Source organism: Triturus cristatus, chromosome 5_1 (assembly GCF_964204655.1).
Source record: "Triturus cristatus chromosome 5_1, aTriCri1.1, whole genome shotgun sequence".
Taxonomy (NCBI): Eukaryota; Metazoa; Chordata; class Amphibia; order Caudata; family Salamandridae; genus Triturus; species Triturus cristatus.
Genome location: NC_140587.1, coordinates 674,411,724 through 674,424,068, shown reverse-complemented (window position 1 = coordinate 674,424,068; position 12,345 = coordinate 674,411,724). Strand labels below are relative to the sequence as shown.

Below are 12,345 nucleotides of genomic sequence, written 5' to 3'. Positions count from 1 at the left end.
CCACCATGAGTCTGGCCGTCTGAGATGGCCAGACTCACTCTCAGCCCCTTAATCTTGTAGGACCACCTGGGTGTGAAAAAGCATCCAGATGTTTCTATTACACAGATCTTTATTGTTTTACATTGGCCACTTTGATGTTCCTAACCTGGCATTACACATGATTTCACAATTCACCCTAAACTTATGACTTGAAAACTCATCCTGGCTTATGGATTTCCTACAGAGAATTCTTGAATTCAGATCCACCATTGGTGTATGTGAATGGGATAATTAATATAAGTTTCCTTGCACAGGAACAGTTGTGAGTCCGGCTCGGAGAGGTCTGAGTAGATTTCAAATTCCCTATGTCCACATAAAATAAGGAAAACATCCTGAAAAAGAAATGCTGTTGGAATGGGCATATTGATAATATGGACAAGATATATTATGTCCAGTGCATTTGAAAAAGAGGGGTTACGCACGCCAAATACACTTGAATTTGTTAAAGGTTGAAAAGGAATATCTTGGACTCTACTTACATGCTGGTATTGAGCAATCCCTTGTGTTGTGATAGAGTCGATGGAAACTCCTATTGCACTCGGCTGAAAATGTAACAGGTCCTGATTGAATAAAATAAGAGAACACTTATACAAATGTCTGCAATTTGGGCAATAACCCTAACACAACAATGTTAAATTGGTGAGGTAGAATGCAAAAGGAGTTTCACTGCAATATTCAGAAATCTACTCTATTTGAGCTGGTGCCAGCCACACACCATACTTTCAGAACTAGCGTGGCTCATATATTATTGTGACAATCAAGCTAGACAGCCTTGCCAAAAGAAGATGGGAAAGATTCTCAGATTAAAAAACAAACATTGGCAAAATGAACAGGCTTACCTTTTCTTTTTTTTAGCACACGCACTCTGAAGCATCCAACAAAGAGTCATACAAGCAATGATAGAACATGGGCAAATGCATACAGACCGTCACATCTATATATATATATATATATATATATATATATATATACGCATTCGCACATACAGGTAGTCACTCACACAGATGAACAAACGTGCAGGCATCAATGCACACAGGCGAACAAACTGCCGTGCTTCTGGGTGGTACAGGTTAATATACAGCAGCGGAGCACAGGATGAAGTGAACCTGGGCCATATTATACAAGGGCCCCGGAGGTGCAACTGATGCGTGTGATACTTTTTGTGCCACAGTGGTACTTTGGTATTACGTAAGAGGCAGCAGATGCTTACACATCCCCTGTTGTAATATCGATAATGGCGGTTCTAAATATGCGCCAACCAATGTCACTGGGGTGCTCTGTCATTGTCATTGGGGCATAGTCTCATGCAAATATAGAAACACTTTGCACCTGTGTTATATTACAGAAGCACGCACAGAGGTTAAAAGGCAATCAGGTGGTGCACTGTCTAGAGGTCAGTGCTCAACCTGAGGGCACCACTTAGGAGGTGGTTACAGTGGTCCCAGGGACCCACCAGGTAACCACCTGCATGCAGGGGCAGTTCCTCACTGCATCTGCCTACAGGAGCACTTGTAATTCCTGTCACAGTTTGTGCCTGCACTGATGAGAAGGCTTTTTCTTCAATGACTGTCCCTATCTGTGCTAAATGATAGAGTCCAAGAGGAGGAAAGGGTAATGTGTTTCTTGGGAGACATTGTTAAATGTTTTATTAGGGGCAGAACTGGATAATGTCTACAGTGGGCCGAGGGAGATGTACAATAAGAGGATTGCCTTCAGCCACTCTTGGCTGTGGTATGCCTGTGCAAAATCTTACATTGTGCCCTCAAAATAGGCATAGTTTTGTATTTTATGGATTTCAGGACATTTTGTAATTTTTCCTAATGGTGTCTAATTCGAGTTTAAAAGGTCTCAAAGGAATAGAAAATATCTAACAAGAGTTATTTACTTCTTGATCCCGTCCCCATGTTGATATTTCGTGTGACTTTTGAATGACAAATATGCCTTCACATTCAATATTCAACCCATATAATCACAAAAGTTTGCATTATTTTCATGACATTTCATGAAACAAATACTCAAATTTACCCAGCCCTAAGGCCTCATTTATGAGAGGGTTGCATCATGTTCGCACCAACCAAGCTACTTTGCATGGCTCTGAGTAGCTTCAAATCTCTGTAGTAATGTGATGCAGCACAAATCGCTGCATTGAATTACTCAGCCCTCGGAAGGCATGGGGGAATCATGCAGTGCAGCAAGTCACCTTGCTGCGCTACCCTGCGTGACAGGGAAAGGGCAGAACTGGGCTGTATTTAAGGCAATTCGGTGCATTCCTGTCTTTTCACCTGCACTGGTGCCCATTTGGCTGTCTAGTGACAATTCTGGCACCCCCCTGCACCATGGTGCAAAGGTGCCTGTGTTGCATGCAGGATTTTTATTGTGCAGGAAGGGGCATCTCCCTAAATAATAGCATTCCTGGGATGCATATTCCTCCTTGTTACGCTTCCCCTGGGTAAGGTGTAAGATTTTGCAAGTTCTTGTAAATCTGAGAATACGTCAAAAACCCTGGGAGTTGTTCGGGAACACCCACGCAACACCCATGGAACGCCTTCCCAGGGCAGAATAACGCAACGCAGCATTACTTGTGCTGTGTTACTCCAGATCTTTGGAGTCACACAGAGCCACACAAAGTGGCTTTGTTTGGCTTCAAAAATCTGTTTGCATCTCTGTTGCAATAGGCCTCCTAGTTTTTAACCAGAACCATTTTGTGTTCCTGTATTTTAAGCCTATGTGTGATTAACAAAACTGTAAGAAGCCGATGTTCTCTTGGCTAAAACGACAGAACTGGCTGCTGGTGTCACTGATGTGTTTGTTTTACAGCTTTGAAGTGTTTTTCGGATTTTTCAGTTGCTGACTTGCACAACAGAAGATATGCATTTATAGTATCAGCTTCACATAATTCAATATACATTGGTCATCTTACTGGGTAAAATTATCAATTTTCAAAATGGAAAATGGAAAAATATAAGCGAGCATGCACTTATAATATATGACCCAGTTCACAAACATTGTAGTCTTATGCCTCACTTTCGAAACAAATTGAAATTTTCTTTTTAATTCACAAATAGCTTCATGAGTGCTCCTGGAAAGCAGTCACTTTTGCAGCTTTCCAGGAACACTCACATGATTGCAGTGTTATTCACAAATAACACAGCTGACATTTTTATCAGTATAATCTTCATCTACATTTATAAAGCATTAATAACCCAGAGGCAATCAAGTGCTTTTTGCCAGGATTACTTGAGGTTGCCACTTCATAAACTGAGAGATGTTTACAGTTTCTGTGACTAGGGAGCAGTTGCAAGCTAAGCCTTACCTGCTCTGATAATGTGCTCCACAGGTCGGTGGCACATGAGTGACCACTAGGTCAGGATTTTATCTTAACTTTTTGTTACAATGTACATATGGGTAATCGGTTTTTAGATACGCTGAGGCTATTTCCATAGAGACTTCTTCACACATGTATGCACCTTGGGGACGATTTACAAATGTTAATTTTCAGTGTCTTCAGTAGCACTACAAAAGTACTACTAATGATGTACTACAAAATACTATTCACTAACCTACTTGTGGAAGTCTAGGCTCTACCTCGCCAATGTTTCATTTGCAGAGGTCTCCACCATGACTTAGGCGATCTCCGCACAGATAGGTAGATGTTTTAATGATTAACGTGGGAGGGGGAGTAGCTGAAAAATGAGTAAAACTTATAAAAGTATGGGGCTCGATGCACAAAAGTAATCTGAGACAAAATCCTAACTTTACGACTTTCGGTATTCACAAAGGGCATTTAGGAGTAGGAAAGTTAGGATTCCTAACTTTACTACTCCTAAATGCCCTTAGTTAATACCAAAAGATTTTTGGAAACCCATCAATAGGTTTACAAACTTTTTTGTTTCATATTATGTATCTCTTCTTGTATCCCAAAATCTGTGTTTCATGTTCGGGCCAATGTATGACCTGAGGATGAATAGTAGTAGTAGTACATATTCCTTAGCAGTGTGTCAACTTTATCCCTCGCATAATTGCCCAGAAATTAACAATTCTGTTTGTGTGCATGTGGAATAGAAAGACGTCCGTGACAAAATGGTATCAAGGAGATCAGCCTCAAAAATAGCCTTGCATTTCAATGAGGGGATAGAACTGAATATTTACCATTGTTTTTGAGTGGCAGTTAGCACTTTTAAACACCAGGGGCTGTATTGCATATTATCACTGCTTGCCCCTGGCGCTCCTTTCAATAGGTGCGCCCGGCGCAAACAATGATAATGCCCCCAATTATGGTGTATGCGTTGCCCCCAAGGCAGCCGCAAACTCGTGTTGTCCCCAGGGCATCACATTCACGTAAAAACACAAAGCAGCCGCTCCATATTTTCACAGTACAGGCGGCACCCGATTGCACTTTCAAAGGGGTTTAGAAATCCCCTTACATGCGGATGCAGTCAGTGACTGCACCCGCCTGCAAGGGGATGCCCTTTACCCCCTGCAGAGAGGGCTGCTGTCAGGAGGCGCACTGACAGTTAGCCTCTTAAGGGCTTCTTTGACTCTGCACCAGCATCTGTAATATGACGTGGGCACAGAGTCAAAGGAATTCCCTTATTTGCATAGCGCATGCCCCTATGCAAATGTGGGAACACCCTATGAAGGTAGCGCTGGCGCATTAAGTGTGCCAGTGCTATTGGTACTATAAAAGGGGACGCACAAGCATCTGCGCCCCCTTCTATAATACCAAAGTGCCCCGGGGCGTGCAAAGGGGGCGCATACGCCCATTGCGCCCCCGGGGCACCATCTGTAATATGGCCACAGGTTAACAAAGGATTTCAGAGAGAGATGGTACAGTCTTGTGCAGAGAGGTCCAACCTGTACAACACTGCTACCATACATGGCATATATTGTGTCAGCCCTGGTTATCCCAAAGAACTAACCATATTTTGCGAGTTGTTCCCCCTATTTTTGCCCTATTTGTTTTGCTGGCATTAGTACCTGTTCTCCCCTTTTAAAAATGTCGAAATTGGCTTATCCGTAATTGAATTATTTTACTTATGTATAAATCCCTAAAGAAAATTAATGTACCCAGAGGGTGACATTTAAATGCCACCTGTGGACTGCAGCACCTGTTGTGCTATCATTGCAGTGGCAGTGAAAACATAGATTCATATCTACTCTGGGTTGCCTGACAGCAGCATCTCGAGTCCAGCTGCACAGACCTGTCAAAATCACCCTTTCAACAGATGGGAGAACCTGATTTTTAAACATAAAATAAGTCACCCCTGAGCATACCTTGCTGCCCACAAGGTAGGGTGCATAATACTTAAATGTGGGACATGTTTGACATTAGAAATGACATGTCATTGGCCACTGTAATTGGAACATAAGAAATGTCTAAATATGGATTATAGTTTAATTTTAACACTGTTAACCTGTACCAGATGTAGACTGCGTTCAAAAACGAATTTACTGAAAATCAAATCTAATTTATCATAAAATATATGGGAAATGTAACTTAAGAAAGTTACCTTTACCTTGCCTGAAGCTGCAGGGAGATAGTTTGCACAGGTGAGCCTGTGCTTGCCCTGAATGCACTGCGAAAGAAGTGTGAAAACTGCTCCCAAAGCAGAATCAATGGCCTTAGTGTGGGGAGGTATTCTTCCCACTACAAAAAGATCAATTAGGGTGTACCCAGGACTTTCATTAACTTGAAATGAGCATTCCCTGCTACAAGCAAATGTTAGGGGACACTTGGAAAGGTCCAGCCTTGGGCCTCATTGCCAGGCTGGAAGATGAATATAGATATAAGATGATATTCTAGGGCTGCTCCATGAAGAGACAAAGGCTGCACTGAATGAAGTTTAGTCAACGTCCAATCTATGATGGCACAAACATTGAATATGGAATGTATACTAGAACAGCTATTCAATCTCATCAAGGTCACAGAAACATGGCTAGATGATGCTTTAAGAAAGTGGATTAATTGTTGGTAAGAGTGAATGCCCACCAAAACGAATAACACTTCTTGTCAACATGAAACCTTAAAGTGATTAAATAAACCTGAGCTCAGCTCCAAATGAGCTATGACACAGAGCACATAGGGTTAACTTAGGGCAATGTGTAAAGTATTTATGCAGTGCTGCCCAAACAGTAATAAAGTCAAAACACCAAGCAATGAAAATCCCAAACCAAATTAGAACATTAGAATGAAATCTAAGAAACAACACTAAACCAAAATCAATCTAAAGAGTGGAACCAGGGATGTGAATTTTTAAGGTTTGAAGTAGAAATAGTGCCAAATTAACAAAGTGTGAATGATAGTCTATGGAAGGGGTAGAAAGGGACCTAGGCGCGATTTGAGTTCAACCACCATGGAACCATGGTCAGATACAACAAGTGTATTGATCCCCATGAAAGTCCCAAAGTGAAAAAGTTTCAAAAGGATTACAAGCCATAAGGCAAAAAGGAACTTTGTAACTTATTGGGAAGAAAAGAACGCTGGGTGGGCCACCACTGAAATTGTTTACTGAACTGAAGGCCAGATACTTGAAGCAGTTTAGTTCTGTTGGAACTATGAATTTTTCAGGATTTTTGGCTGAAAGCTTTCTAAGTGGCAGCACAGAATGGGACTTTGTAATTTTGTGTAATTTTTTTGGAACTACTTAGAGCCTTGAAAGTGACAATGCAAAATTTCATTCCAATTCAATGGAACTGCCAGTTGGTCACTTTTTGCCACTGGTCACGCTGGAGCTCCGGAACTGTGGAGGAAATGTTTTCAGAAGTTTCCAAACTTTCTTCTGGAGCCCAAAGACTCTCAGGGTGACAGGCAGAGAACAACAGCAGAGTCCAGTCCAGGGCCATTTGTCACTGGTCAGATGAACACTTCAGTGAAAAGGCATCTTGCAGCTTATTTTGTCCTTGTAACCACACAGAAGGTAAGTCAATTGACCCTTGCAGTCCGGTTATTCGTCCTATTTATTCCTAGGTACATGAGGGAGCAGTTACAGTCCCCTTTCAGGTAACAAATAGCATGATCAGTCCTCTTCTGATCTTCTGCAGGTCTAGAAAGTGTTCTCCGGATGGTGCCTGGGTGTGCAATTTATGCCTGATACCAGCTAGTGCGTGGAGGTGACTAATGGGCACTCCCTGACAAATGCAGTTAATGTTCACGGGGGCAACCCAATTTGATTTCCCAGCAGCTCATGGTAGCCCTACTGTAAACACTCCCACAGCGCCTTATGCCAAAAATTCCAGATGGGCAGAATGACACAACGCAACAATTTACATTGTTGTTGTTACTCCATATTTTGGAACCCCTCAAAGCAACGCAAAATGGCTTTGCATGGTTTCAAAAATATGATTTAAGGTTTGCGTTGCTTTTGCACCACGTTGCATGATGTAAGAGCGACGTACAAGGGGTCATACATAGTTCATAGTAAAAATCACCAAGGTGAAAGGCAAAATATCAGGTGTAGTTAACGAAGGCATGTGGGCACCGACAGTCAAAAGGAATGTGTTGTTCACGAGAGATACCCAGTTCGCCATTATGGAAGGCACTGTCCACCAAGGTGGAAGGGTGACGTTTCTCACAAAACTAGGGCATGGTTCTTCAGAGTAAAAGAGACAGTAATCACTTAAATACAGAGCACAATTCACCAAAATGGAATGGTTACAGCACACTCAAATGTATTCGCATTAAATACCACAAACATTCAAATACATATATTCCAGAGCAAAGCGTTGTAATACAAAGAGTTATAAACAGGATACTAAATATTGATGAATTAGAGAAAGTGAAGTAATTATTGACATGCTTCAACGAGAAAAGATATTATTTGGCCCATTCCTTACCTGTGAAATGTTTTATAAACTTTTCTTTCAGGTTCAGATCTCGTAAAAATGTTTCTGAAAGGAGAAAACGATATTTTAAGATATTATCAGAATAAAACAATTCTTGAATACAGAAGGGTACTTACATTTTAAGAATTCATTTCAAATGGAATTCAAAGCTGTCTATTGACATACTCTTAATGGGAAATACAATGTCACTTCTTCAAAGTCCAAATGCCATGTCATGGAAAACATAAGAAGTCCAGTGTAAAATCCATGCCTCATCATAAGTGTTTTTTCAGTGGGTGACATAATTACCACACCTTTTAAACACTATTATCCCAGGGTGGGGTACTTAACGGGTGCATGTATTACAACCCATGTGCCATGTGACATGGAAGCGGACCCACCTTTGTTATTATTTATTGAGGAATTATACAGGGAGGCAGGGGCAAGGATGCGTTATGGGAGGCAGGGGGAGTGTTCATCTAAGTTTTGTATAAGAAAGGGGGTGAGGCAAGGCTGTATACTTGCCACTTTCCTCTTTTCCTTATACATTAACACCCTTGGTGAATACCTGATTGAACATCGGCAGGATTATCCAATCATCATGAATACTCCCGTTCCAATATTATTGTATGCGGACGATGCAGTTATCATGGCGCAGATAGGCTTACAAAGAACTGTCACTAACTTCGTTAATTACATGAAAGACAGGGGCCACAATGTAAATATTAGTAAAACATATGCAATGAGCTGTGGAACTAAAAGGAGTAAAAAATTCAATATTTTTATTGATAGTAAGAAAATCGAAAGTACAGATACGTTTTCCTATCTGGGAATAACCTTTGATAGAACGGGTTCATGGAAATCGGCCATGCAGGCTAGAAAACTAATGTTTTTTAGAGCAATAGGAGCAGTCATTAACTTTTCAAGGAAATTAGGCTGTAGACCTGCCCCTGAGTTAATAGACATCTATAAAGCAAAATGTATATCAACAGCGACATACGGGGCAGGCATGTGGGGCATCATCGATACCCAACAAATTCAATATGGTGAAAATGCCTTTATCTGTTATCTGCTGGCGGTTCCTAGCTCCACTGCTACTTTTAGCTGCCATAGGGAAATTAGCCTCCCATTTATTTCCGACATTATTCAAATTAACCGTCTTTTACTTTGGCATAAGGTCCGGGCTACCTTGGAGAAAGGTTTTAACCAGGATGTAATTACAGATTGTTTAAAACTGGATGGGGTGGCTAATATACCATGGATAAGATACATAAAAAAATTGTCGTATGATATTGGTCATCCTGAATATTTTGATAACCAAGAGTGTTTGGGAATAATACCTAGAAAAACCCTGAAAATAGATTGCCTGAACCATCTAGAGAATAAGCGTTGGCTCATTGAGAGAGAGAAAATAACTGTCATGGATAACCATCTGATGTTAATATGTCCAGGCATACAACTGTATCTGGTACAGGTTCAGGGACGTTTTAGTCGTATGCTTTTAACTCGCTTTCGTTTTGGGTCCTTTTTTTGGAATGATTACTTTTCCAGAAATTAATGATTGATCGAGAAATGTACTCCCATGTCCATGTGATGACATTTCGACTCAATCAAAGCTGCACTGTATCTTATTCTGTAAATAGTATACCTTACCTAGGAAAAGGTTTTTAATTCCCATTTTGAAGAACTTTGGCCTAAGACAATGCAGAACAGCTTTCCCGAGGTTACAATTTCTAGAAAATGAACAGATTATTATGGCTATCTCCTCATTCTTAAAAGTTGTTATCAGCTATAGGAATACAATGTAAGGTTTTTTAATGTGATGTAATTTTTGTGTCTTTTGACCTTTTCCAATTGTTTTTCTTATCTTTATGAAATTTAATGTGAAATGTTTTTTAACTGTGCTTTTATGATTTTTACCGGAAGAAAAAACGAATAAAGCTGAATTTGACCCATGTGCCATGGTGCCCTTTGTGCATCTGAAATTTGGAATTAAATGTGCCATCATTTTCTACAGCACAGACCTCCTTGTTTATTCGATTTGTCCTGCACATTTTACTCTGATAAATTTCAGCAAGTTTTATCTGCCCACATCTATCAGGGAAATTGCAGATGTTCACAGAAAAAACTCAATCCCTGCAAAACATTTCCTCCACACTTGCAACCAGAACCTAAGTGTAGGAAATCATCCTTTCCTTTGTGGTCACCCTGGATATTTTGCCTTTTGCTGGATTTTACATTTTTGGTGGCTTTAGAACTCTGTGCATCCTAATCCTGCTAACATGTTGTAAAGTGCCTGTGCTCCCCCTTTAAACATGGTCGAATTGGCGTATTCCTAATTAACATATTTAACTTGCCTGTAAGTCCTTAGTGTATGATACAAAGTGTACCATGGCCTAGGAGATAAATGTTACCAGTGGACTGCAACACCTGTTGCACCATGCACTGTAGTAGCAGAGCAAGCATGGATTCATGCCTAGGTGCCTTGACTTTAGCAGTGTGACAACAGCAAATTTAACCTGTCGAAATGAACACTTTTGACAGGTTAAGACCTCCCGTTTAAATACTAATTAGTCACTCTAATGTGGACCTTGTAGCCCAAAGGTCAGGGTGCATGGTATTGAAAAGTAGAATATGCAGAAATGTCATGTTAATGTGTCCTTACAGTGACGAGCACCCGCAGCTACTTGTCACTGTGGCAGGCCTTGCTGACCTATGTAGAAAACCACAGTACAGCTTGAATCTCAGGGATAGGGTTAGTTAAAATTTAATTAAAGAACTCTTTTTAACAGTTATTAAGAATCCAAATCAATGGTAAAGTCACATTTTAATAAATGTTAAGGAAAATTATCCTTTATAAAATTACATTTGCCCCGCCTGAAGTACCTGGAGGTTCATGTGCATTTGTTTTCCCACTTTAAACACCCAGTGATTAGCATTTTAATAGGTGTGATAAGGTGTTAAATTCCTTCCAGGAGCTATGTAATAGGTCACTGTGATTGACAGGCAAACTTGAGGATTAGGGATGACCCTCTTGAGCTCCATAGAAGATTAGGGACTGTTAGATTCCATTTGACATGCCAGTGTTAAATCCTGCTTGAGCGTCAAATACTGATTGACAGAGCTATTGGGTTTGCATATTGCACTTAGGATGCACTTGAAAGGTAGAGAGCAGGGTGCCAAGGAAATTCTTTTACATACACTGTCTGATTGCTGGAAAATCCTGCATTTGTTCCCCAAGACTGCTGTCTTTTTGGTTTAATCAAGGTAGAGTAGCTGCTGCTTCAAACTACATTTTAGTGTGAGATGTGGGAAGACACTAGGATACTCACCACATATGCCCCCAGCCCTCAGAGCCAAGGTTTAGTGTGGCCAAAGATTTTACCATCTTGAAAATTGCCAAACTGTGTACAGTTGGCCCCTGGAACTTTTACTCCATTGGTTAAGGCATGCCCAGGAGTCATTCTGACCCACTAGTTCATGCCATGCATAAATGTGGCATCTCCAGGCTCCTTCTGCAGAACATTCCTGGACCTGAGGATGAGCAGAAGAGCACAGGACATGTTGTCTGTGACCAGAGAGGAGCCCTTAAGGACTAGATCTGCTCTTTGTTGTAACCAGGGCAAATATGTGAAATCCAGGGGCCATAAAGCGGACAGCCTGTTGAAGCTACAGTGATACAAAAAGCTTTAAGGGAACTTTTCTTGGAAGTACACAGCTGACCAGTGCTAACTGGAGATCAACTGGATTCTGATGTTTGCCTCTTCCTGCCACTTTGTGAATATTTACGTGCCTCTCCTGTGGTCCTGGGGGCTTCAGTAGTGTACTCCTGTGGTGATTTGGGACTTAAAGGAGTAAGTCAGACGGGAAAATCTTTGACCACAAAGAACCTGGTTGTTGTATCCAACTCTGGCTCTGTCACGGCTAGCCTTTAATTGACTCTAGATTCTAGTCTGCAGCAACCATTGACTATCATAGGAATGTTGTAATCCTTGGCGCTGTTCCAATTTAAAACTTTGAATTCTCACATCTCTGGTTCCTCTTATTGGATTTTTTTGTCATTTTGTTTATTGTATGCTAAGTAATTTTATTGTTAATCATTTTGAATCTATTACTGTTTTGGCACTGCATTATTGCTTTACACAGTTCCCTAAGTTAAGCCTGATTGCTCTCTGCCATAGCTATTGAGTGGTTGAGCTCAGGGGCTTATGTATCGACTTTGATGGTTCACCCTGACTAAGGTTATGACTATTTCTTCAGGTAGGTAGTCACCCACCCCAAATATATATCCAATTTCCTACACTAAGGCCCTGATTACAAGTCCTATGATTGCCTTACCCGCATTGGCTCTCCAACCGCTGCCTCTTCGGTGGTCCAATCGCCTGATCAAGACCATGTCAGTCGGACCACAACAAGACAGATTCCATCACCAGGATCTTAGATGCCATGGCAGTGGTTCAAGCAGTGATCAATGGTGGCGGTGCC

At 41.1% G+C, this 12,345-nt stretch overlaps 1 protein-coding gene across 4 annotated transcripts in view; it reads right to left on the bottom strand.

Moving 5' to 3' along the window:
- The window catches only part of ALKAL1 (ALK and LTK ligand 1), a 547,486-nt gene that overhangs the window by 69,461 nt on the left and 465,680 nt on the right, over positions 1–12,345 (bottom strand). For all 4 annotated transcript variants that reach the window (XM_085604144.1, XM_085604141.1, XM_085604142.1 and 1 more), the window contains exons 3-4: positions 7,873–7,926; positions 519–599 (exon numbers count right to left, since the gene is read on the bottom strand). In XM_085604144.1, coding sequence (XP_085460270.1) covers positions 519–599; positions 7,873–7,926 — 135 coding nt within the window. The remainder of the gene's footprint in view (positions 1–518; positions 600–7,872; positions 7,927–12,345) is intronic.